Source organism: Colletotrichum destructivum, chromosome 9, assembly GCF_034447905.1.
Source record: "Colletotrichum destructivum chromosome 9, complete sequence".
NCBI lineage: Eukaryota > Fungi > Ascomycota > Sordariomycetes > Glomerellales > Glomerellaceae > Colletotrichum > Colletotrichum destructivum.
The window spans coordinates 1,298,136-1,322,761 of record NC_085904.1 but is presented as its reverse complement, the minus strand read 5'-3'; the positions used below and the strand labels follow the sequence as shown (position 1 = coordinate 1,322,761).

General features: G+C 54.8%; 10 protein-coding genes across 10 annotated transcripts; 5 read left to right on the top strand and 5 right to left on the bottom strand.

Moving 5' to 3' along the window:
• Nucleotides 1-1,278, bottom strand: CDEST_13537 (Putative 3'-5' ssDNA/RNA exonuclease TatD, metal-dependent hydrolase). Its single transcript, XM_062929693.1, has 2 exons — nt 1,081-1,278; nt 1-995 (listed from the first exon to the last, which is right to left on the bottom strand). Exons 1-2 carry the CDS (start codon nt 1,159-1,161, stop codon nt 57-59), a joined length of 1,020 nt encoding a protein of 339 aa, XP_062785744.1. The 5' UTR covers nt 1,162-1,278; the 3' UTR covers nt 1-56.
• Nucleotides 1,279-2,045: 767 nt separating this feature from the next.
• On the top strand, nt 2,046-3,100 carry CDEST_13536 (Putative HAD superfamily, haloacid dehalogenase-like hydrolase). Its single transcript, XM_062929692.1, has one exon. It carries the CDS (start codon nt 2,238-2,240, stop codon nt 2,961-2,963), a length of 726 nt encoding a protein of 241 aa, XP_062785743.1. The 5' UTR covers nt 2,046-2,237; the 3' UTR covers nt 2,964-3,100.
• A 511-nt stretch (nt 3,101-3,611) lies between these two features.
• On the top strand, nt 3,612-6,590 carry CDEST_13535 (Putative Zinc finger, CCHC-type, P-loop containing nucleoside triphosphate hydrolase; the record flags this gene model as incomplete). Its single annotated transcript, XM_062929691.1, has 3 exons — nt 3,612-3,701; nt 3,766-6,505; nt 6,559-6,590. 3 exons carry the CDS (start codon nt 3,612-3,614, stop codon nt 6,588-6,590), a joined length of 2,862 nt encoding a protein of 953 aa, XP_062785742.1.
• A 925-nt stretch (nt 6,591-7,515) lies between these two features.
• Nucleotides 7,516-8,448, bottom strand: CDEST_13534 (Putative protein kinase; the record flags this gene model as incomplete). Its single annotated transcript, XM_062929690.1, has 1 exon — nt 7,516-8,448. One exon carries the CDS (start codon nt 8,446-8,448, stop codon nt 7,516-7,518), a length of 933 nt encoding a protein of 310 aa, XP_062785741.1.
• A 696-nt stretch (nt 8,449-9,144) lies between these two features.
• On the bottom strand, nt 9,145-11,211 carry CDEST_13533 (Putative major facilitator superfamily, MFS transporter superfamily; the record flags this gene model as incomplete). The annotated part of the gene is made up of 8 exons (XM_062929689.1): nt 9,145-9,311; nt 9,399-9,711; nt 9,802-10,195; nt 10,262-10,500; nt 10,564-10,642; nt 10,695-10,720; nt 10,777-10,833; nt 10,975-11,211. 8 exons carry the CDS (start codon nt 11,209-11,211, stop codon nt 9,145-9,147), a joined length of 1,512 nt encoding a protein of 503 aa, XP_062785740.1.
• A 691-nt stretch (nt 11,212-11,902) lies between these two features.
• Nucleotides 11,903-14,116, bottom strand: CDEST_13532 (Putative major facilitator superfamily, MFS transporter superfamily; the record flags this gene model as incomplete). Its single annotated transcript, XM_062929688.1, has 5 exons — nt 11,903-12,352; nt 12,410-12,552; nt 12,614-12,935; nt 12,994-13,514; nt 13,579-14,116. The coding sequence occupies 5 exons, from the start codon at nt 14,114-14,116 to the stop codon at nt 12,164-12,166; spliced, it is 1,713 nt and encodes a 570-aa protein (XP_062785739.1). The 3' UTR covers nt 11,903-12,163.
• Nucleotides 14,117-15,480: 1,364 nt separating this feature from the next.
• Nucleotides 15,481-17,299, top strand: CDEST_13531 (Putative arylsulfotransferase; the record flags this gene model as incomplete). The annotated part of the gene is made up of 3 exons (XM_062929687.1): nt 15,481-16,054; nt 16,111-16,176; nt 16,233-17,299. 3 exons carry the CDS (start codon nt 15,481-15,483, stop codon nt 17,297-17,299), a joined length of 1,707 nt encoding a protein of 568 aa, XP_062785738.1.
• A 624-nt stretch (nt 17,300-17,923) lies between these two features.
• CDEST_13530 (uncharacterized protein) lies at nt 17,924-18,601 on the top strand (the record flags this gene model as incomplete). The annotated part of the gene is made up of 3 exons (XM_062929686.1): nt 17,924-17,930; nt 17,997-18,205; nt 18,402-18,601. The coding sequence occupies 3 exons, from the start codon at nt 17,924-17,926 to the stop codon at nt 18,432-18,434; spliced, it is 249 nt and encodes an 82-aa protein (XP_062785737.1). The 3' UTR covers nt 18,435-18,601.
• Nucleotide 18,602: 1 nt separating this feature from the next.
• Nucleotides 18,603-19,088, bottom strand: CDEST_13529 (uncharacterized protein; the record flags this gene model as incomplete). The annotated part of the gene is made up of 3 exons (XM_062929685.1): nt 18,603-18,650; nt 18,698-18,995; nt 19,067-19,088. The coding sequence occupies 3 exons, from the start codon at nt 19,086-19,088 to the stop codon at nt 18,638-18,640; spliced, it is 333 nt and encodes a 110-aa protein (XP_062785736.1). The 3' UTR covers nt 18,603-18,637.
• Nucleotides 19,089-20,933: 1,845 nt separating this feature from the next.
• Nucleotides 20,934-23,637, top strand: CDEST_13528 (uncharacterized protein; the record flags this gene model as incomplete). Its single annotated transcript, XM_062929684.1, has 3 exons — nt 20,934-23,103; nt 23,164-23,486; nt 23,629-23,637. 3 exons carry the CDS (start codon nt 20,934-20,936, stop codon nt 23,635-23,637), a joined length of 2,502 nt encoding a protein of 833 aa, XP_062785735.1.
• Between the last annotated feature and the right edge of the window lie 989 nt (nt 23,638-24,626).

Sequence of the window (24,626 nt, the reverse complement as noted above, 5' to 3'; positions counted from 1 at the left end):
AGGAGTCGATAGAAAAGCATCCATTCTTTTATACACACTGCACTCATAAACCTGATTCATCTCTCGCCGAGTCCGAACATATTGATACTATTCCTCCAAGCAGCATCCGCGACCTCCTCAACACTCAGCCCTTTCAATCCCGCCACGACGTAAGCCACCCTGTCCATCGCGCAGCTCTCGTTTCTCCCCTTCACCATCAGACCCATCTCGAACTTGTCCTTCTTCTTGCTTTGCGGCGCGGCTGGCGCGTTCGCCAGATACCGCTTCCCGACGCCGGAGCCCGCGGGGATCTCGCCCCATGGCGCGTCCGTCTCGATCTGCAACCGGCCAATTGGCACGTCACGCACCATCTCCAGGCCCTCTCTATCCTGCAGGCTAAAGCCGTTGACGCCGACGTCGAATCCCATCTCCACGAGGGCCTTCATCTGGGCCGCGGTGCCGACGAAGGAGTGGACCAGACCCCGGCGGGGCAGGTTCGGGACATACGGTCCGATGATGTCGACGAAGTCATCAAACGCGGCGCGGCAGTGGAGGAATAAGGGAAGGTCGAACTTCGCCTCGACGAACAGGTCGAGCTGGCGTCTGAAAGTGCGGACCTGGGCCTCTTTGGAGGCGTGGTTGAGGCGGTCGTAGTCGAGACCAAGTTCGCCAAAGGCGGTCAACACCGGCTGAGATGCCCCTTCCTTCGTGGGTTCCAGGGCATCTCGCACGACTTGCGCCAGCCTCCTGAAATGCTCGTCCTCGCCGCCCTTCTCGGCGTCAGGCTCGGCTGCGTGGTACGGGTGGATGCCGATGGTGACGAAGCAGGTCTCCGCGGGCCGCGACCTCGCGATGGCGAGGTTGGTCTCAGCGTCGCTGAGGGACATGCCCGTCAGCATCACTTTCTCGACCCCGGCGGCTAGGGCGCGGTCGAGGACGGCGTCGAAGTCCGGCTGGTGGTACTGCTTGCCGCGGTAGAAGCCAGCGAAGTCCTTCGCCGTTGCCGTGACTGCGACCTAGGATGGGCGAGTCAGCTCATCGTTGTCGGTTCGTGTATGCATGAGGCTCGGGGAAGCTAAGAAAGAGGGGGGGTTCTCTCACGTCTGCGAAGCGGAGTTTGGCGGTTGGTCTCGCCGGGGCCTCTGCCGGGAAGCCAGCCAGCAGATCCGGTTCCGGTGCCATTTCAAATAGTCTATGCCGGAAGCTTTTGGCTGGAATATCGGATGGAATTTGCAGTTTCTAAGGAGAAATTCCTCTCAGGAGCAGAACTTTCTAGTCACCATACAGGTTTTGGCCCTTTGAGACATTTTGCTGGCGACTGTCGCGCCGTCGAGCAGTGTTCCCCCACATAGCCCTCCCCCCGCTTCGATAATAGTTAGACTAGTGGAGCGTATATCTTGGCGGCTGGACTCGGCCGGGGCAGGTGCCGTGACCGGGATTGGGGGCCACCGATTCCTGGCGACGGGAAAGCCTGCTTCAACGTACACCCTCGGCTTCTGATGAAAGATAGTGACATGGAGCAGCATAGGTCGCTCAGCTATGAGACCCAGGTATGCAGCTGCACGAGACAGGCCTGGCGAAAACATACCACTGATCACGGCATTTAACCCACACAACATATGTTCTTCTTCTGCGGCACTGCACAGATTGGGGGGTTTTACGGGAACTTTGATGTTAACATGGGGATATCCGGCCCGGACGTCCTCGACCAAGTTGAGTTCGCGGTAGCTTTCAAGAAACCACATTGCACTACAGAGAACCCTCAACGAACCATTGCAAGTAGGCATCTCAGGATTTAATGCAATGCCACTAACATCCACAATGCGATGCCAAGGCCGGAACACATGGTTGACCAGATCTACCGATGTGGCATAGACAATTAAGAGCCCGGGCCGGTCACTATGACGGTCGCCGGGCCGGTGCTACCCGCGCTTAGCCACCGTGCCCGCTTGATCGGCCGGATACGGCCACCCGATCGGGGCGGGGTCCGCGGATCAGCAATACGTACCCATTACATGTTACGCCCTTCCGAGCGGAGGTTGTCCTTGTCACCACTTCAGCCTCATACTTGCAGAGTTCACAAATACAGACACATTTGGCTTCAAATCCATTAAATCCCCAGGCCCCTACGATCTTCTTCTGCCAGCATTCAAAGCTAGCGATTCTACACCAAACCAACTGGACACTCACAGTCTCCAAACCGCAACCATATCCACCATCCCAACGACAGCCAGCACCAGCAGCGCTATTCTGAAACCATGACGAGCCTCAAGGACTTTCGTGTTCTCACCTTCGATGTCTACGGCACTTTGATCGACTGGGAGAGCGGCATGCTGGCAGCGTTGCAGCCCCTCCTCGACGAAAACAAGCGTACCGAGTCCGATTTCTCTCGGAAGCACCTCTTGGAAGTGTACCACGAGCTCGAGGCCAAACAGCAAACCCAAACTCCGGATCTCCTGTACTCTGAGCTCCTCACCACAATCCACCCTCAGATAGCCGAGAAGCTGGGACTGGCCGCGCCGACTCCAGAGGCCTCCAAGGCCTTTGGAGACTCGGTCAGTCGCTGGCCCGCCTTCCCAGACTCAGTCGACGCCCTGCGCCGCCTGGGGAAATACTACAAGCTCGTTGTTCTCTCCAACGTCGACCGCGAGTCCTTCTCCGGCACCAACTCTGGGCCCCTCGAAGGAGTCCCGTTCGACCTGGTCATCACGGCCCAGGACGTCGGTTCCTACAAGCCCGACCAGCGCAACTTTGGTTACATGCTGCGCAAGGTCAAAGAAGCCTTCGGCGTCGAGAAGGAGCAGGTGCTGCAGACGGCGCAGAGTCAGTTCCACGACCACCACCCGGCAAAGGAGGCAGGGATCAAATCGTCGTGGATCGTGCGGCCTGGTGCGGTCATGGGGAACAGAAACCACGAGGTTTATGACTGGAAATTTGACACGCTGGGTGAGATGGCGGACGCTTACGAGAGTCAGTTGTCTTGAATAAATTGTAATGTTGGCTTGTTTTGCGGAAAAGAGAAAGAATCCACCACGCTCGCTCTCTAGAAACTTACAACAAAGAAATATTGATGCTGATGTAGAAGGTCTCATTCCTTGTACGTACACTGCTCATATACTCTGGATTTGCAGAACCTTGCTGCCTTGACTGCAATCTGGAACAGCAAGTCTGTTGAAGCCACCTACCTACCTACCTAGGCTATTGCAGCTAGAAGTTGCTGAGACCTGTTACCTCAGAACACAACGTTCTGGCACGAGCGGGAGCGGATCAACGAGGTCCCCTTGGATGTGGCGGCCAAGAGCGAGAGGTAGGCAGATAAGTAGCAACTTGTCTAGTACGTACCCGGCGCAGCTTGCGACCCACCTTTTGGGTAGTTGCGTCTTCTGCCTCCTTCCTCCCTCCATTTCAGCTCCTGCAGTTTTGGTCAACTGCCCTTGTACCTTCCCTTTCTTCCTTCCTTTTACTTCTTTGAATTTCCTCTTTCTTTTTTCTTCTTTCTCTTCTTCTTCTTCTCCTTGTTGCAAACCATTCAACTTGAGAACTGTGTCTGAGAGGTTGGATTTCTTCCCCTTCTACAAAAGCCCGCCCCCAACCCGCGTTGAAGCTGAAAATCTCATCTTATAGAGTTGAGCATGGAGTTTGAAGACAGCGACGGTAATGGCACCCCGCCAGGTGATTCCCGGAATCGTCTGGTCGACGAACAAGTCGAATACAACATCGACGTAAGTTTTGTATTTCATCCGGTATTTCATCTTTTTGTACATGAAATCTAACGTTTTGTCTCAGTGGACGCCTTTGGACAAACTGAGCTCCATGGATTGCCTGCTTACGGTTACGAACGGGAACCTGAACTGGAAGTCGATGCCTTCTGCACAGAACGCAGTGAAGTTTGGCGAATGCGGCAAAGAAACCATCTCGGTTAAGCTCAAAGTCTCCGACGAGACGATTTCGCCACTGTTGTACAAGTACTTGAAGCTCGAATTCCATCTCTACGAGGCAGGCCTGCCTGACACCCAGGTTGCAGAGGCCCTCATCTACTTCCGAGACATGGAAAGCATCACGGCAGGCTGCTTGTCTCTCGACGATCGATCGAAGGCGCTGAAGCAGCACAACCCAGAAGCTGTGGCGCGCCTAGATCTGATCAAGGTCTCTTTCGAGACATCCCAGGTCACTTTCAACATATCAACCCAGCAACGCCTCCTGGTGCAGGGCTTCGACAAGGCCGAGGGACGCAAAAAAGGAAATGTTTGCTACGGGAGCCGGTACGACGATTTGACTGCTCTGATCAACAGTCTTCGGTCCCAAGACACTAAACGTATCATCCAAATCGACCTTCTGCTCGTCAAGCCTGTCCTCCGAGGTGGAAAACAGTGGGAGGAGACCCTGAACAATGGGTTCGAATTAGCACACAGAACGGATCGGACTGAAGATCGGACTGAAGACCAAATGGCCCAATGGTTTCCAGAAAACGCACTCATTGGAGATCAAAGCGTAGAGGCTTTCCGGTATTTGCAGACGTTCAAGCGTAATGAGAGAACACGCTCTGTCAACTTTCTGGAGAAGTTCCCAGTCCTCCTCGCACTTACTCAGTCGGACGGCAATCAATCGGCGTTGTCTGAATGTCCCGAGCAAATTGTCTCGCAATACCTGAAGCTGGACTCAGCCAAGCAATCGGTCATCAGTCGACTCAATGACCTGCCTGCTGGCTTGGCATTTATTTCAGGAGTCGCTGGGTCTGGAAAAACCGAACTGATCAAGTTCATTATTGCAGCATGCATCTTCGGACAGGGAGCCGCCAAGCCCGTTCCAGCATTGTATCTTGCTCCAAACAACCATGCAGTGGACGACATGGCCAATAAGTTTCAAGATTATTTTGAAAAATTGGGTCTGGAAGGTGCCCCAACCATCATGCGTCTGTACAGTTTGGACTTTGAGGTCAAGTCTGTCACTCGTGCTCTTGCTCCCGGCCTTGGCACCTCTTACCAGTATTTCAACGAAGAGAAAGCTCATGGTGATATCAAAGAAGTCGATACGGAGGCAGGGAAGAAAGACTTGAAAGGCCGAGCACAACAGTTTCTTGCCGCTTATCAGCTTGAGAGAATGGGTTGCGATTTGAACCAGCAGAACAAGAAGAGTCGCTCCAAGCGAATTCGGTCAACCAATGTGTCCGCCGATACCGCCGCCGTGGCTTACTACCAGACGCACATCGAGAAGTACCGCGGTCTTCAGGATATTCTCATCATCAGCGAACGGGATGGCAGTCTGAGTGACGATCAGCTCAGGGAGGTTCGAATCTTAGTCAAGGAACTTCTTCACGACATGCTCTCGGACTTCAAAGGCATCATTTGCACGACTTCGGTTGTCTCTTCCAATGTAACGGTACGACGTTTTAAGGCCGAACTGGTGTTCACAGACGAAGCTGCACGGCAATCCGAACTTGGCTCACTCATCAGTATTGCTCACTACCAGCCTCATGCTTGGTTCTTCCTGGGAGATACAGCGCAGCTCAAGCCTTACGTCGGTGAGGATTTTAAGGCAGCGGACAATCCATTCATCAGACAAATGTCTGTGTCTCTACTCGAGAGAGCAGTCTCGGCCGGTGCCGAGCTGGGTTGGTTGGACATCACTCATCGCCTTCGGGGCAACCTTCGCCCGCTGCCGTCGAAAATTCATTACGGACACCGCATGCAGAACAACGGTATCCCGGGTTGGAATTGGCCGCCTTCGACGCTTGCATTTGCAGCCGAGATGAAGAAACTGCTCGGCCCATCGGCAAACGTTTCGAACCCATCTCGTGTGGTCGTGCAGTTTCCTTTTGCCAGGGCGACTCTGGCTGGGACTTCATCAAAAAACATCACGCACGTGCGATGGGTACTTGATCAAGTCAAGAAGATGTTGCAAAGCCCGCAGCTGACAGAGATCGACTCGAAAAAGATGGCCAGTATTCTTATCCTGCCTTTGTACAAGGCACAGGTTGACCTGTACCGGGAGAAGCTGCACAAAGAGCGGATCCAGAAAAGAATCTCAGACGAACACTTCCGAAGAATTGAAGTCCGGACCCTTGACTTTGCTCAGGGCGAAGAGAGAGACGTTGTCATTGTCGATTACGTGCAGACGCACAAGGCCGGATTCTGTGTTGACCCAAACCGCAACTGCCTGGCCACGACTCGAGCAAAGCAATGTGAGATTCTCATCATCAACGCCGGAATGATCAACTCTCCAGGAGCCGAGAACAGCAAGGTCGGGCAGATTCTTGCAGAAGCCACCGAACTCGGAATTGTCTTGAAGGTATCATCGTGCAGCAACTGCGAGGACCCAAGCCACAAGGAGGAGGAATGCGATCGAAAGTCCGAGTCAAAGCTTTGCAACTGGTGCAACGAGAACGGACATTCGTACGCGACTTGCCCCAAAGTGCAATGCAGAAACTGCCGAAAGCTTGGACATGTGGAGCCCGACTGCCCAAGCCCGAAGCTCTGCCAACAGTGCGGCCATGAAGCAACCACCGGTCATCGAAAGACTTGCTTGGGTAACAGGATTTGCTCCGTTTGCTGGGAATGCCATACCGGAGACCCCTGCAAGGTGTGCGCTCACTGCAGAGCGAAGGGTCATAAGGCGTCTGGTTGTTTTCAAAACCCTGCCTCCAAGAAGAAGCCCAAAAATCGACCGCTCAAGTGCAACTGTTGCGGGGAGCTGGGCCACAAGGCCGGCGACTGCACTAAAAAACCACCTCGGACCTGCCACAGTTGTGGTTCGGAAGATCATGTGAACAAGGACTGTCCCACCCCACGCTGCAAGCAATGCCGTGAGTTGGGCCACATGAGGAAGGACTGCCCTAGCTTGCGTTGCAACCATTGTGGCCAACTTGGTCATACCCAAGTCACCTGCCAGAATCGACTTGTGTACTGCAAGAATTGCAAGAAGTCGGGTCATGTCGCGGAAGATTGCCAATGGGAGAAGGGCTCATCCACCAGAGATGCCCTCCCTGATTCGACAAAGCCCGGAAGGTACAAGGATATGCTGAGAAGCCGTCAACCGCGCGCAAGCCATGCACTTGCACTTCTTGACACTTTGGCGTCCAATCCGCGCATTGGGGACCAGCGACAACTAAGGCGATCGGTCGGTTGAGCAGTTTCCAATGGCTCAAGTGGTGGAATAGCTTGGTAGAGGAGGTCAGGTGGATTGTTATGGACATTGGCTCGATTGGTTGAGCATTGTTGGCTCGTGGACATAGATCATGACACCTAGGTTTTCGTACAGACAGGAAATTAAGAAAATACGAGGTGTTCTCATCTCAATACTTGCTTATTTTCTACGATGAGACCCTTTAGAAGGCAGCTGGTGAAGTATAGTGACCCTTTCCATGAATGTCCCACCGGAGCGTTGGAAACAGACACCGGTGATTCAATCATCTGGAAGCAAGCAGCCGTAATACATATTCAACGTGCGTGAAGCTTCCCTTCTGGCTGGTGTTTGAATTGAAATTTCTGCTAACATCACTAAACCCTCCGTCCCTTGTGCCTATATTACAGAACAAGTCTAAATCGAGAAGATTAAGTCCTCTGGCGAGGATCCAGCGAGGAAGACCTGTATCTCTTTAAGGGCTTCGGTATCATTGCTCTCTTTAGAAACACCCACGTCTTGATTGTACCATCCATATGTGCGCTTTACATTTTGCAGCGGTGCACCAACAACTCGGCAGCTGTCAAAGTCTATGATAACTGGGTTATCGTCTTCATCAATCATTATATTCATTGGGTTGAGGTCGTTGTGGATAATACCCAAGGAATGTAGGTGCTGAAGGCCAGCCCGTATGTTTGGGAGATAGCGAGTCGCTTCCTTCCGGGCTGCAGCTCTTTCAGGCGCTTCGATGAGCATGGACTTGTTGAGGTGGCCAGGGTTGACTTTTCCCATCAATGTCTCTCCGTAGCGTTTGAAACAAATGCCGATGATTCGACCCTCCGACAGCACACAGCCGCGGTATTCTGCAAGATTCGGATGTGAATGCCGTTTGATCATTTCGCAAACTCTGACTTCCTCTAGAAGAGAGGCCTGTGAATCGTTGGTTGTAGCCAACCGGAGTAGGTCTGGTCTTTTGACATAAGTGTCGTCCATGTTCGCAAGTGTTTCTGGAGCGACAATTACTCCTGGTGGGCAAGAAGGTAATGGCGCTATACGCCTTACATCTTCCAGTTCGCACAATTGAACATTAGATGCTGGGTGTGGATCGGATGATCGCGCCGAGAAGAATTCGTTATCGTCGTTTCGGAGAAGGAGCATTGAATACTTGAATCTTAGAGTGCCATTGATGTCTTCAAGGCACTTTCGAGATTCACGCACTTCCATCGACATATTTGAGTGTGCTTGACGCTCCTCGCATGAATGATCACTGATGTGTAGAGGTTGAGGACGGTGAGAGAAGAAGCAACAGTCTGATTTGGAGGGTTGTAAGACCTTCCCGGGCTGGAACATCAAATTGACCGAGAACCTCTGGCCCTTTTGGATGAACTTGGTCAGCCTAGCTGTCTCTGACTCTTTCCCACTCACATAAGAGCAGGAACAACTGGCGGGCGGCGCGACATGGGCTGAAGCCTTGGTGGTGAAAGACCAAATCACCAATTGGTGTCATGGGTTATTGGAGTTCATTAATCACATGGACTACGATGCCGGCCCAGAGACAACAGCCCATCAAAATCACGCGGTGTAGGGTCCATTTTCCCTGAAATAAAACGAGCTGGTCTGCTTCTTCTCGACCAATGAGGCGACTGATGAGACGAAAACCACGCCCAGAGGTCACCGCACATTACGGCGAAGGACCCTACTTCAACTATTATTCTAGCTTTTGAACGATTTGAGAGACACGACATGACAATCCACAGGGGTTCTTGGAAATGAATTAAGCAAATGGCCAATCCTTGTTGAAAGCCGGTAGAGTTTTAATGTTTGTCTCCTTCCCAGTATATATTGTTTGGAGGTAGGGTCCAGGCCAGATTCGGTAATCGGCGTTCTCATCATTGGCTGCGTTGCCTCACTAGAGGACAGGGGTCATCCCTCAGTGACCAGAAACCAGCTTTCGGCGCCAGCAACAGGCCTTATCTTGTAAAGTAAATGATGTGTGGCATTATTTAGCTTGCCGCACTCGTAAGTACCAGATAGTGTTTTGGCTATTCAATGAGCAAACCTCATATCAATGGCCGTCTGCTTCTCCGCCTCCGACGCCTCTGCATACCTCCTCGCCAATACGCGGTTTCTCCAGATGTAGTAGAATTTCATCCCAATGAAAAGCAGAATATTGGCCACACAAAGACCTATCAAAGCTCTATTGGCAGTGTAATCTGGAAGTTGAATCCGTCAGTCATGATCTCATTCCGAAAAGGGCACCGTAGCGGCCACAGAGGCGCCGGGCCTGCGGTGATACTCACAATGCGGTCGGTCCTCGTCGCGATAGATGTTCGCGGCAATGATGCTTCCGATCTGGTAAGTCATGTTGTACACCGCAGTCGAAACTGCTCGAGTACCGACGCTGCGAGCGTTCCGACTCGTCATTCCCACCAAGATCGAGTGGGCATAGGGGATGGAGTTGATGCCGGTAATGAGGACATATCGGACCCACGGACTCGATGTTTCCGGGATTGAGACGAGAGCGATGAAGAAAGGGAGCATCCAGACGTTGCTCAGAGATCCGATTATCGATCGCTCATTGAACCGCTCAGACAACCATCCAAGTCCGACAACCTGTCAGCCATTCAGAAATTAGCTCATGTGCTTTGGCGAGTCGCAAACTCTTTTTCTGTCACGTTGTTATTCCAGGCTTGGTGAACTTACATTGATGGCGAAAATAACGTAGCTCGGAATCGTCAACATATTCGACTCAAAAACCGAGTACCCCATCTCTCGCAATATCAACGAAAGATAGTTCGCCGTCGGCTGGAACGGTATCCACGCAAAGATGCCAACAATGAAGATGGGCCACAGGTCATAGTTTGTGAGCGCGCCCCAAAGCCCCTTGAACGTAACGGCGGTACGATTGTTCATGTCGCCTTTTGTTGGATCGTCGCGGAGGATACGGTTGACCAGGATCTTTTCCTCCCTCTCGGTCCACCATTTGTTGGTTCCGTCAGGGCGCCGGAACGCGCGAGCAGGCTCGGTGACTGAGGGGGGCATGACGAAGAAGCTGACAAGGCCGATGACCACGCAAATGAGACCTTCTATAAGGAAGCTGGGTCGAGTTCAGGCTATATCGCATTGAGGGGGCGGGGGGGTGGCGAGGGGTAGAGCGACTCACAGCCATTGCCATCCGGCCCAGCCAAGGACGCCTCTCATCTCTAGAAAGCCTGCGGCCAGCAAAGCGCCATATATTTGCGTGACCGGAATGACTGTGTAAAAGATGCTTAGCTTGAAGGGCAATTCGTTGTTCTTGTAGAAATACGACAGGTATAGCACCATCTCAGGGATGAAGCCCCCTTGGACGAGGCCGAGGAGGGCCCGGAAAGCCCAGAAGCTGGCGCGGCTGTTCATCAACACCTACAGGGCGCTGAGGATGCCCCAGGTTATGATGATAGTTGGGGTGTATCGGAAAGGGCCGACTTTCTTGCTGATCAGACCGCCAGGTAGCTCAGCGGCGAGGAAGGTCACCAGGTAGATCGTGTTCCCGGTGTTGTAATCGCTGTCGACATCTTAGCCACGAGTTCTGGGTTTGGGGATGGAAATGTCCTTACTTCGTGTTCGCTCCAAGGTCGTCAAGCTGGGAGAAAATGACGGTTGGTACCTGTCTTTCAAAAATCACCCTGGAAAACTTACCATGTTATCAGACACGGCACGGTTGATGTTTCTACGAACAAGATCGAGACTCGAGAACTAGGGGTTCATCAGCCACGCGTCAAGTCACGCCTATTGAGGACTGACGAACCATCACCCAAACCCACGTCATTATCCTCCAGTCAAGCTGAGAATTTTAAGCAAGAGTTCGACAGTACAATTGCGGCGAGAGGTAGCTACCCTTTTCCTCAGCTTCTTTTCCTCGTCGGCAGACCACGTCAGAGAAGCATCGAACCGATGCCTTCCCTCATAGGCCGCGTTCTCGTATATCTGCTGCCAATGCGACGCACGGCGAGGATTCGAGAACACATGGGGCTCGACGGAACCAAGCACCTCGCCGGTTGAGGGCGGAAGCTCGTCGCCCACAGCGTAGACTTCGCCGTCTGAGCTGCTAGGCTCTGAAGTTTTGGAAGTCATAGCGAGAACAACGGTTTTAGAATCAGGCAGCAGCAATACAAAAAAACATCTCTGAATGAGAACGGACTCCTATTTAAAACGCCTGGATTCACTGGTAATGACTATGTACGTCAGTGTGTTCTGTCTACGTCTGGGCATGTGCTGGCAGACTACAGTACGGATTCGCCTCAGCATCGTTACTACCCAAGACACATGTAGGAACACGCAACGGACGATCTCGTGATATGCAACTGCGGTTGCGCAATGAGGAGGGAAGAAAGCACCATGGCTTTACAGTGTGAGCTCAACATCAACATGGATGCGTATGCCTGGTACTGGTGGGCCCTCGTCCAACAGATTCCTCCTTGCTGTCCCCCTCCCACCTGCAAGAACTGGGATAACCCAAAAGAAGGCAAAGTACATAACTTTTTTCCTTGTGAATGACTATTCCATTTTAGAAAGTGAATCAATAAATTCAGGCTCAGTCAGAGTACACCATAAGCACATCGGTGTACGGCTAAACCGCATGCTTGGGGTGTGAGCAAACCGAATCGCGTCATGCGCCGGAAACCATCATCCGAGAGCACAGAAGAGTGAAGGGCAGAGAAGATTTTACGGCTGTGTAACTCATACACCACTCTATTTCTGCGCCCGCCAAATTGTTACTCGATGCAATCATTTCAGTTTGATGCTTTCGCTTGAGAAATCTCCTGAGCTACATGTCCTGTAACCTCTGCTTGCTACCCACGCATTCAAATCCCACCAGTCTTGGCCAGGTTCCTGCATCGCAAGCTTGTCTGGACAAATCCGGTTCTCCTTTCCATCCCTGCTTGTTGTGTAATGAATTCAGTCTTGAAACCCATCATCGTGCGTCAGCGTCCTGCAGTGGACATTCTTGGCCCGATCGCGGCTGTTGGATGGAGACTGCCGGATGACGCGATCAGGCGATCCGCGGACCCCCCTTGACGATGATCTACTTGTGAGTACTACGGAGTCCACGCGGGCTTGCAAAAATTGCCGCAAGCAGGGCGATGCCGGCGAAGGCTGTGGATGCGGCGAAAGCATACTGGATGCCTTCGTAGTAGACTTGACGCGCGGGGAGGCGCACCTCCACTGGGAGTGTCTTGAGGGCCGTCACGGAATGCCGGATTTCGTCAATGAGCTGGATGTGGGACACGGGTTAGTGACGCAAAGCACAAGACGAAGGATAATAACGCACTCTCCGTTTATCGGGGATGTTGCCAAGGACCTCGGGCAACCGGACGCTGAGAGTTGTCTGCACGATAGCGGAGGTAATTGCTACGCCCCAGACGGTGCCGAGCGAGCGAACGAGATACACTGTCGAAGCGGAGACCGCATGATCTTTTTGTTCAAGGGTTAGCGGGAAGTCTAACGGCGCGACAGTATCAAGTCGAGCACTCACCGGCGTGGTCGAATGAAGCCAATGTCGTGAAGAGGATCGCCGGGTAGATGATGCCCTGCCCGAGATTCGCCGGAAAGATGTAAACCAAGTATTTCCATCTGGAATCCTGGAATTGCAGCGCCGTGACCAGAGCATTTCCGAAGAGCATCAGGAAAGCACCGGCTCGGACAAGCCAAATGAGCTTGCCCCAGCGCGACATGACGATGCCCGCGATGAGACCGCCCAGAGGTGTCGCGAGCGATGGGATCGCCAGTCTCGCACCGGCTGTCGTCGCTGAATCGAGCAGGACTACTTGGAAGAAGAGAGGGAGCATGAATAAGTACTAGATCAACAATTAGCCTCGTCATTGCCCGCATGGTGCGCCATTACGGCCAACTCACCGCATACGCCGCAAGGCCGGCGCAAACGTTGGATATCTGCGTGAGAACCGGCAAGCGCCCTTTGAGCATCCTCAGAGGAATGACGGGGATGGCCTTCGTCCGCGCCTCGACCACCACAAAGAGCGCGAGAAGAAGGACGCTGCCGACGAGCGTGCCGATGACCACGGGACTTCCCCACGGCAGCTCGTTGCCTCCCAGGCTCAGCCCGACGAGCTGCACGGAAATCGCGACGACGAGTAGCAGGGCGCCGGAGACGTCCACGCGGGACCAGATGGCCTTGTAGTCGTTCGTGTCGATGTCGAATCCGCCTTCCGGGTTCTTGATGACCAGCGCGCCCAGCACGAGCGCCGAGATGGAGATGGGCACCTGCAGCAGGAAGCACCAGCGCCAGCCGATGTGGTCGGCGATGGATCCGCCAAAGGAGGCACCGGCGACGGCGCCGAAGCCGAACATGCCGTTCTGCAGGGCTTGATACATGCCCCTCTTGCGGAAGGGTATCATGTCAGAGTTGACGATTGTAGCTGTTTTTTTCCGCGTCAGTCGTCGTGATTCAATGTCGTTCACTCGGAAAGAGAGGTCACATACCCATGGTCATCAATCCGCCTCCCCCGAATCCCGTCAACGCGCGCATGCAGTTCAGAGATACCACATCACCCGCCAGCCCACACCCTAGACAGCCCAGCCCAAAGGTGACGCTGCTGACGAAGAAACACACCCTGCGCCCGAAGATGTCCGAGAATCGACCGTACAACGGCTGGAAGGCGGTGCTGGTGACGAGGTACGACGTCGTCAGCCAGCTCGCCGTGTTGGCGGCGTCGAACTCGGAGCTGATGACGGCGTAGGTCGCGGCCGTGATGGTGCCGTCGAAGCCGTACAAGAAGACGTTGGCCATAATGGCCAGCTCGATCCAGCGGAAGCCGCGCGGGGGCTTCCAAGCTTCGCCGGCCTCGACCGCGGCGGCCGGGTCGCGGAGGAGGGGCTGGTCTTCGCGCGGGGCAGGGGATTCCGGGTCCGGGTCGGAATACGGAGGTGGCGGTGATGCCGGGTTCGGATGGTTGGTGGCTCGTGCCCCGCCGATTTCTTCGTCCGAGAAGCGGGGCCGGGGGTGCTGGTCTTTGGCCATGATGGCGTTGGGTGACAAAGCAAACCTCTTTTCCAACGTGGAGTACGTGAAGTCCTCTTGGTATCTGTGGATTGGATGGCTGCTCCTGCTGCTACTGCTGCGACGCTGCTGGGAAACACTACGGGTGGGGATGAGAGGAAGGAACAAATGGAAAAGATTCGAGAGCAGCGAGAAAGGGAAAATCTTGGATGGTATCACGCAATCGCTGCGATCTTCCAACAGACCCCCCCCCGGCTTTATGTTTGAAGTGCCAATGATGGACGGACTTACAAGGGTAGGGCGGGATGACGATAAGCGGGAATTTTAGGTGAATTCTCTGCGGTTTCATCGAAACGCCCGCCCGATGGGGAACGGGCGGGGTGGTGGTCTGCGTGGGGCCGGACATTGTCCGGCGCAGGTCCCTGGCTTTCGGTGCCGGGTCGGACATGTGTGTGTGTGTGTGTGTGTGTGACCCGGCAGCCCGACGGGGTTACACATCACACAATCAGCATCCCAAGCACGCAACATGCGGCCCGTAAGTGGTTTTCGGTCTCGATCCAGGTTTTGAGAACCATAACTAACTGCGGAAACCTTGACTCCCCGCATTAGCAGCGCGCGGCATTCGACATCGAAACGCCGCCGGGGGGGGGGGTGTGTGCATTGTTGACATCATCATCGACAATACACTGTGCTTGTACGAGAGTACCCATGGCTGTGATAGATTGTCTAGAGAAGTTTGAAAGTCTTTGATCTTTGTCCTTTCCACCACCCAATTTTGGATCCATCTGTGCCACGAAGAAAGCAGGATCTGTACATCATGCCGAATGATTCATACTGAGCACGCCATGGAAGGATGGCTTGGACAGGAGGTCGCATGTAACCATACCAGGCAGGTCAAGAGCCCACAATCAGGTCGATTTCATCCAACTTTGTCAGATCGAATGGCATGCCTCTGTGTGTGGCCTTGGAGATGTGTTTTGGGTTGAGAGGCGTAGACCTGTACCATTGTGCCGATCCCTAAAGTTTGATTCATGGCGGCATACGGTCCCATGATGCCATCATACCAGACACTCACACAGATGCTACTATACACACTCTCTTGTTCCACAGCTTATATTTCAGCGAGAGGAGGCTAAAAGGATTGAAAATGGTACATGGTCTCTTTTCATTGATTAAATCGGATCCATATGTATCAAGCTGTGGTAATCAAGCAGTATCGGCGCCTGGACTTGGAAATCGAGTGGAAGAGACTTCCAACCATTTGATCTCGGAATCCTTTATTTCACGACACTGCCCAATATTTCCAGAGGGTAAAAGACGGGCAGAAGAAGCAGAGGAATCTTCCCTTGACCAGCAACACCCACCCCCCCCCCTCTATCAACACGATGAAGTATCAGTCGCCTACCATCCTCGCCACCTCGGCGCTGCTCTTTGCGAACTCAGCAACCGCAGACTGGCAATTCCGCTCCCGCCCAGACCTCGCCCCGCCACGCCTCAACATCACCATCCCCGCCTCCGCCGTTGAGCCGGGCTATCTCTTCCTCGCCCCCTTCGCTGGGCTCCCCGACACGCCGACGGCGCAGCACGGTCCGCGCCAGGCCGGCCCCTACATCCTCCGCGACGATGGCGATCTCGTGTGGTCCGGATACGCCATCTACAGCATCTGGGCGACCAACTTCCAGGCCGCGCGGTGGCGGGGCCGCGACGTGCTCTTCAGCTTCGAGGGCGACCACAACGCCGGGTACGGCCACGGCCACGGGCACGTCACGATCTTGGACCAGCACTACGAAACGATCCGCGAGCTGCGGGCCGGCAACCACAAGCTGGTGGACAAGCACGAGTTCCACGTCGTCAACGAGGAGACGGGACTGATTCAGATCTATCAGCCCGTTCCGAGGGACTTGACGCCGTGGGGCGCCGAGCCTGAGCAGCAGTGGATTGTGAATGCCATCATCCAGGGTGAGAACCGCCCAAAAGGGGTACGCACGCTAGAAGGGTGCTGACATTTTGATTAGAGCTCGATATCGCCACCGGCAAGGTCCTTTTTGAGTGGTTGAGTCTAGACCACGTTTCGCCCGACGGTAAGAAACCTCATCTCACTCGAGTCAGGACTACTAGTCTCATCAGAACAACACAGAAGCGATCCTGCCCATCAACCCGGGCCAGGCTGGCTCCGGTTACAACAGCTCCGACGCCTGGGACTACTTCCACATCAACAGTGTCGACAAGGATGACCAGGGAAACTACCTCATCTCGGCCCGCGACGCCTGCGCCGTGCACAAGATCAACGGCACCGACGGGTCCATCCTCTGGCGCCTCGGCGGCACGAACAGCTCTTTCACCCTCGGCGACGGCGTCGACTTTTGCTTCCAGCACCACGCGCGCTGGCTCTCGCAGGCCAGCGATGACGACGACGACGATGACGGGCAAGAAGTGATCAGCCTATACGACAACAGCGCGCATGGCACGGAGCACGACTCGGGCGGCGAGGTTCACACGGCGCCGACGAGCAGCGGCAAGATCATCCGGGTCGACACGCGGACCGGCAAAGCGGAGCTCGTGCAGGGGTTCTACCCGCCAGACGGCCTGCGGTCCAAGAGCCAGGGGTCGACGCAGATTCTGCCGGGGGGTAACGCGCTCGTCAATTGGGGGTCCGAGGGCGCCGTGACCGAGTTCGCAGCGGACGGCACGCCCGTGTTCCACGCGTACATGGATTCGGGCGCCCTCGGCTTCGGAGTGGAGAATTACCGCGCCTTCCGGTTTAACTGGACGGGTCTACCGTCCGAGGAGCCGGCGATCGTCTCGCTCGAAGACGCGGGTGGAACGACATTGTACGTCTCGTGGAACGGGGACACCGAGACCAAAACGTGGCGGTTCCACGAGGTCAGCGACAAGCACGGTTCGAGGGAGTTCCTGGGCGAGGCAAAGAGGAGGAGCTTTGAGACTTCGCTGCGAGTTCCAGGACGGCGCGTCAACAAGGCCGTGGCCGAGGCTGTTGATGAGAGGGGAGGCGTGTTGAGGGGGACGGGCATCGCGAGGATCGAGCCGGAGATCCTGCCCATCAGCGCCGGCAAGGGCCGTCAGGTGCCTCATCCAAAGGTGTCGGAGGGCGAGCCTGTCGAGGGGGCGCCTGGGAAGGTCAAAGGGCTCTGGGAGTGGTCCGCGATATGGATTGCTGGGTGGCGCAAGACCGGTGACCTCTGAAGTGGATGTTGACTTAGAGAGTTTCGAAGAAGCCTTTATGAATGGATGGAGGCTATGTAGTGACCTCGATGTTAGCCGCAAACGACATCTATCCAAGCCGTTGTTGTTCGCAGTATAACTCTTTCCATGGGGAGCACATCCAGCAGACCTAGTCAGTTTGACGACACGAATACACTTGCCCGGGTCAAGATGAGATGGACCGGAGTGATGACAGATCAATCATCTAGAGATCAAGAGGCGCTGAACATATCGAGCTGCCAATGGGGTCGTGCAGATAGCACTATACTGTTGTAACCAGTCACAAAACCCGGCCTTTAGGGTATTTTAAAAGGTAGGACTTGTCAATCGACTCGGGCCCTCGGGCAGACTTTGTATCTCTCGGAGGCAAGTTTCCTTGGAGACAGTCGAGCCCAGATGCGTTCGATGAAGACCGTACCCGTGAAGTGGTCTCGAATTTTACAGTCGATCTCATAAAAATTACAGTAAAATGAACGAAACAAACGAGTCGACTCGTGCTGCGGGTTCAAAGGCACGGTAACGATTCCACCCAAGTAAAAAGGTAAAGACAAAACAAAATGTCACAGCCGTTGTCTTGCACCAGCTGGCGTCCAAGCGACGGTCCAGATGGAACGTGCGTAGGTAGGAATTGAATCTTGCTTACATAACAAGACCCACGTCGTCTGACAGATAAAACCAGACGGGCCGCAGAAATTTCTTCAACTCTTCCCGTCCATCACCAAACAGGAAGCCAACATCGACTCGGGTTGGTCGTTCGCCCGACAAAACCGAGGATTAGACGCGCCGCAGAGACGTATCCCGAGTGGCAACTGCCACCATGATCAAGTCTTGTTCAGACTATTGAGAGCGGGCGTCAGCTGGGGCGCGTCTGATCCTGCATCGCTCACGGTATGTTCACCCACTTTACCAACCTACCTTCCAATCCCCGTCCTTCAAGATGATACCGGGTTAATTCCCATCTGTATTGATATCTTATTAAATGATCATTTATTCACACTGAAAATTCTGAATCGACACAACATCAAAAAAACTTGCTTTTATGTCATCGGTTAGGCTGGAACACTTGACTAACGAGACTATTCAGGTTCAGTTTGAAACTCTAGCCGAGGAAGCTTGAAGAAAATAAAAGGAGACATGCTATGCTTAATATACTGTTGTTTCCTTCTTAGCACAATCTGTGTCCCCTGCCTTTTCCGTGAAACTATCCCCAGAAGCTTATGTGATGCGTTTTCTGGATTACTTGGTCTGCGTGACTGCCTCTTGGCTAGGTCCGAATCTGACACCGAGACGTAGGCGAGCCAAGCGGCGGTGCGTGCATGCCTATGCTCTCTGTCTCTATGGAAAGCTCTCGGAGCCAATGGATGGATGAGAAGCAGCAACGACAAAGCCACGACAAACGGATCGGCGTCCACGCGGCTCCAAGGCTCTGGGCCATGGGAGGCCTCGGGATCTCTGGGATCTCGACGAACAGTGGGCAGCAGTCCTTGGCGGGGCAGATGAGCCACGGCGGACTGCAGGTCATGGTCAAGTGCCGGCTCTGTGCAGCAAGACAAGTCAGCTTTACGGCTGGTCACAGTCGATTGGTCTCTGCTGGATGGCACGCAGACTTTGGAACTTGGACGCCTTAATGCAGCGAAGTAAGAAAACACTTTCTGGGAGTAGAACTGGGACACCGATCCTTTCCAATGGTGCAGCGTCAGAAATAAGTTGGCAGCTGACGGGAAGTCGTGGCAGTGAAGCAGGGCTCACTCAGGCCAACATTGGGCGACATTCCTGACGATGGAAGATGCCAGCGAAAGCAACTAGCTTTGAGCCTTTGCCATCACCGTCCAGGGGGCATCACTCTTCTCCTTCGACTAGGTACGGAGGGGGCCGAGGCCCAGGCCAGGCTCGAGGTGGAGCGCGATGAGAGTCTTCTTCGCGCTTCCCGAAGCCTTCTGGCGTCCCGGCGTGCTAGAATTCAGGGATGCGGCGGCGCAATAGGATTGGGCGCATCTATGTTCGTACACACTACGGATACAGTAAATATCCTTCTGTGCTATGACGACACCATCTAGGCTGCAACGAGCGGGGCGGAAAACTCCAGGGTTCAAATGTGAGCAATACTGTGCGTAAAGTGAAGTGCGATGCGATGCGATGCATCTTTGAACTCTGCCGCCACGGACGCCATCCCAACTGTCAAGACTGTTATGTTAGCTCGGTCTGCCCTGACGATTGAGGGCCAAGGCTGAATGGCCTCGAGGGGAGACTCGTTCGTCCAGTTCCGCATGGTACAAGAGTTTCTCGAAACTCGAACCGAGCCGCTGCTCGTCAGCCACCACCGACACCACCACCACGGTCTGGCACCACTCTCCAGCCCCTCCGAACAGCTGCGGGGTGGTGTCTTTTTACAAACTGACCAACTAGCGTAAACGACAAGGATGGGGGCCGGATGACAAGGCCGCCCGAGGGGGAGGGGTCGCGCGGCCTGTCGTTGCCCTGAGCCGCCCACCCTCCCAAGCTTCGGACGGCGTGCCGCACCAGAATCTGCCTGGTCACAAGGCTGCCTTGGTCTTGATTGACGGTGCTGGCGCTGAGAAAGTGTTGTTGTTTTTGTTGGGGATGCGGGAAGTATGTTGTGTGTGATTCTGACAAGTGCCTGCTTTCATGTCTCGCTCGTGGTCAGTTTTTGGCGAGGAGAGTTGGCCAGGCTGTCCACCAAGCGTTGGATTAATTTTCATCCCAGGTCCAGGTAGGATGAAGATAGTCAGTACAGATGACGTAACAGTCTGGTATCGCGGCGCGAGCGATGGCGAGGGAGCATCGTATCGGCTTTGCGAGGTACTCTGCGTGCCTAACAAGGCTTGGGGTTTGGGTGAATGGCATGGAACACCCTTCGAGGGATTCTAGGAATTAGAGAAGAAGGCGCACTAGGTGCATCACCACCTGCCTGGTTGATGCGCAGTACCTACCTATCCGTGCCTAGTATTACTAGAAATACACTCATTGCCTTGGTAGGGAGATAGGCAAGTAGGCACACTAATCGTTCCTACCATGGCAAGTTTCCCACCTCAGCCCAACTGGCAACCACGGTGCCCCTCCATTTCCTGCTGTGACTTCCCCCCCTCCCCCTCCCCCTCCCCCTCCACTCCTTCTTCCTCCTCTCCCGAGCCGCTCTCCACCCAACTTCTCTGTCCTTCTCCCGGGCACTTCCTTCTCTCTTCTCCCCCCTCCCTCTCCTTCCCATCACGCACCCAGCTGAGAGCGAAACTAACGCTCGCGAGTCGCAAGCCAGGAATACCTGTACGTCGGTTGGTGTGTTCAATAGACAGAGATCCATCCCGCTTTCCATCCAACCAGAGGCTGTTACATACCCACCAGCCTCCCAATAAATCAGTATACTCAGCAACGGTACATACGGATACCTAACACGACGAACTAGTCACCACATACGTAGTATGCACACCATTTAATCCGTGCCTCCCCTCCGTCATCATCGCACATCCTTTGTGTTCAACCCCCTCCCCCGCAAACGCAAACCTACACCACAGCGATCCGAACCGCCTTGCCCGTTTGACTTTCGACTGCCGCTTTCCGCAAACAGCGTTACCCGTCGTTTGCCCCGTCGCATCTAGCGATGGCTGGAGTTTACAGAGAGTCGACCCGGGTCTACCGGGATCCGACCGACTACTCGTCCGATGAAGACCGATACAAATCCACCACTGTCCGTCGCTACAAAGTGGCTCCCAGCCGTGTTGAGAGGGTCGAGCGCACAGAGCGAGTTGAAGTCGTCGACGACGACGATCGCCGATCACGCTACTCCGGCTACCCGCTGCGCAACTCGGGCGACTATGCCTATTCCCCCGATCGTCCACGCTCTGCATTCGAGTCACGGACTCAGGTCATTGAACGCGAGCGCGAGCGCGAGCGCGATGTCGCTGACCCCTACAGAAGCGACACCCGAAGTGTCATCTCCCAAATCAACTATGACCGTGAGCGTGGTCGTTTCGACGACAGCCGTTTCGACGATGTTCGCAGTGTCGCCGACAACCGGACTCTCATCGAGGTTGAACGTGAGCGCGACTGGGACCGCCGCTCAAGAGGCCCTTGGGACCACCACCACCATCACCACCATCATGAACCCGAAACCGAGGTCCGTGTGGACAAGCGTGTCGAGCGCCGCGAGGATGGCGACATCAAGGTCGAGAAACGTGTCGAAGAATACCGCGACGAGCATGGGGGGGCAGAGGTCGAGAGATACCGCAAGGAAACCGAATACTACTCTCCCATCAGTCCCCCACCTATCCCCCAGCCTGTCATTATTCGTCAGCAAGCCCCCGAGCCCCAGAAGATTATCGTCCAGGAGGCACCCCATCCCGCTCCCATCATCGTTCCTCGCCAAGACCCCGGCATTGTTGTTTTGAGAGAGCGTGAGTCTCCTCGCGAAATGGTCCGCCGCGAGCCCCGCGAGGATGAGTACTACTACCGCCGGGAGACCAAGGACATTGGCCCTTACCGCCGAGACGAGCGTGAGTATCATTACGATCGCCGTGGTCGTGGTAGGGACTACATTAGCGACGACGAAGACTACTACATGAAACGGACCGTCATTCGCCGAAACAGGAGCTCCAGCTCCGACCATCACCACAAACGCCACCTTGCCGAGGGTGCCCTTGCCGGTGCTGGTATTGCAGCACTCGCCGCAAGCCGACGAGACAGCCGTGGTGAAATGGCCTCCAACCGCGGAAGCAAGGTGCTCGCTGGCGCGGCCCTCGGTGGCTTGGGCACGGAAATCATTCGACGAGCTCGCAGTGCGTACGAAGAGAACTACCACGACGACCGCCACAGGTCTCGTTCGAGATCCCACAGCCGCAGCTCCAGGATTAAGACCGGCCTTGGCATCGCTGCTGCCGCCCTTGCCGTAGCAGGTGCCGCCAAGTATTATCAGAGCGGCAAGATTGAAAAGGAAGAGATGCATCGTGGCCGGAGCAGAAACCGAGGTTACTCCGTCTCGAGCTACTCGGTATCCCGATCTCGTAGTCGTAGCCGCAAGAGCCGCAAGAGCCGGAGTCGGTCCGTAGCCAAGGCCGCGGCTGCAACTGCCGCCGCCGCCGGTCTGGTGCAACATTTCCGCAACAAGTCCAATTCCAAGTCTAGGAGTCGTTCAAGGTCCAAGTCTCGCATCAGGACCGGAGCCGAGGTTGTTGCCGCCGGCCTAGCGGGAGGTGTTGCCAGCAAGATTTACAAGAACCGGAAAGAGAAGAAGGACCGCGAAGTAGATCGCGAACTAAGCGATCAGGAGTATGAGGAGGAGCTCAGGCGGGAACGGCGCGAACGTCGTCGGTCGCGCAGCAGGTCTCAGGCCCGCTCTCTTTATCCCGAGCCGCGCAGCGCTGATCCTGAGCTAGGCTTAGTTGAGTACGGGACCTCACCGCTGCCGATCGACCCGCCGTACCCGCCAGATGACGGGTATGAGTCTGCAGCGAACGAAAGGCGACGCCGTCGACACCGACGCATGTCAGGCGACGATTATGACGATGCCGAACCGGCGAAGAAGAGGAGCAAGAGTCGCTTGAGAGACATGGCAGCAGCAGCAGTTGGCACAGGAGCCGCCGCCATCGGAATCAAGCAATATCAGAAGAAGAAGGAGAAGGACGAGGACCGTAGGTCGAGGGAGCGAGCCTCCAGATCCCGCTCCAGGGACAGATCAGTTTCGCGTGACAGAGCACATTCAAGAGACCGGGCGTACAGCAGAGAACGAAGCACGGAAAGACCTAGGAATAGAGACCGAGAAAGGGACCGCAGGAGTACGTCGAACCATGATGTGTTATGAGGGTGTTATGAACACTAGCTGATGATCTTAACAGGGTACGAAGAAAGTATTCGGGATGACGGGTACTACGACGACTACAGCCGTCCGCCTTCGCCGCCTCACGCATCCGGCGGCTCTTACTATCCGCCACCGCCGGCGCCCTCGGCGGGCTTCACTCAGCATCCCAACATTTCGACCGCGAACTTGAGGGATCAGTACCCACCGTATCCTCAAGACTACCCTCCCGGACCGCCACCAATGGGACCATCCCCGCCGATGGCCACGGGCGGTGCCGGAGGATATCCTCCCCCTCCGCCTGCCAGTGGTCCTCCCCCATCAGGCGGTCCGCCGCCGGGGACGAGGTTCGGCCCTGACCATGTGAGTGATGAATTATCTCGTAGCGCCTCACCACAAGATGCCCAACCAGCCGGTCTGGGTCGTGAGGGTGGGTTGATCTAATCGTTGTTTCTTTTGTGACTTCGTTTGCTCGTATCTGAGACCACGCTGACATGTCTCGCAGATGGTATAAAATGGCGAGAACGTGTCAAGCAGTTTCTCCCAGGGTCACTATCCCGGTCTCGGTCTCAGTCCCAGCCTCGGTCTCGGTCGTTATCTACCTCGTCAACTTCAGTCTCGAGTGCTATATCCGACAAACGGCCCCACGCTCCACAACACTCATCTTCTAAATCCGTCACCTTCATTCCACTGTCCCCTCAATCATCACAAACTCTGCGCCGGCACCGCCTGGAACAAGAGCAACAGGCCGAGGAAGAGGCCCGAAAGCAGGAAGACCCGCCCTCCCTTAGCGAAGAACAGCTAGAAAGTCTGCGTCCTGTCCTCAGCCGCCGCCGCTCCTCGCCAGACCCCTCTTCAAGCAGAGCGCCGCTTTCTCGTCACAAGCGGGAGTTGGAGTCACCACCCGAATCGAGTGACGAGATTGAGATGCTACCTGATCGGTTTGACCCACAGGGGCGCCCTCTGGGTAGCACGGGAGCCTTGAGATGGAGACAAGGTGCATTCGAAACCCGATCGCGAGACGGCAGCGGCTGGCACTCAAGTGGAGCATGGGCTGTTGGCGGTACAGACGATGACGCGGTGCAAAAGATTGCGAGCGATATTGAAGGCATGATTAGCGGACAGGGCAGCTGGAAGAATCTGCTGAAAGATGTTATTGGAGTCGTTCAAGAAGTACAGCACGGTGGACAGTCGCGCAGGATCGAGGAGAGGGATGAGGAGGAAGGTCACCACAACCGACGAAGAAGGAGAAGTGACTGATGACTTATGACTGCTTTTCGCCTTTTTTTCTTTTCTTTTCTAGTCTATCTTGTGCATGGGGCACCCTTCTACAAATTTGGCTTGGATACCTACCTAGACACGACATGATGGTAGATGTTGACGATTTATGATGTTACTCTGGACGCTTGCGAATATGGTTACGGCGGAATATAGATATTCACAGAACTTCATGATATTTCGACATGGCCTCTCACTGTATTCGCTGCGAGTGGATCGAAGAAG

Bases quoted from the DNA above. Each gene is read 5' to 3' on its own strand.
- CDEST_13537 (XM_062929693.1), bottom strand. From the start codon at position 1,161: ATGGCACCGGAACCGGATCTGCTGGCTGGCTTCCCGGCAGAGGCCCCG. The intron at 996-1,080 runs GTGAGAGAACCC...CGCCCATCCTAG, and splicing joins CCAAACTCCGCTTCGCAGAC to GTCGCAGTCACGGCAACGGC.
- CDEST_13536 (XM_062929692.1), top strand. From the start codon at position 2,238: ATGACGAGCCTCAAGGACTTTCGTGTTCTCACCTTCGATGTCTACGGC.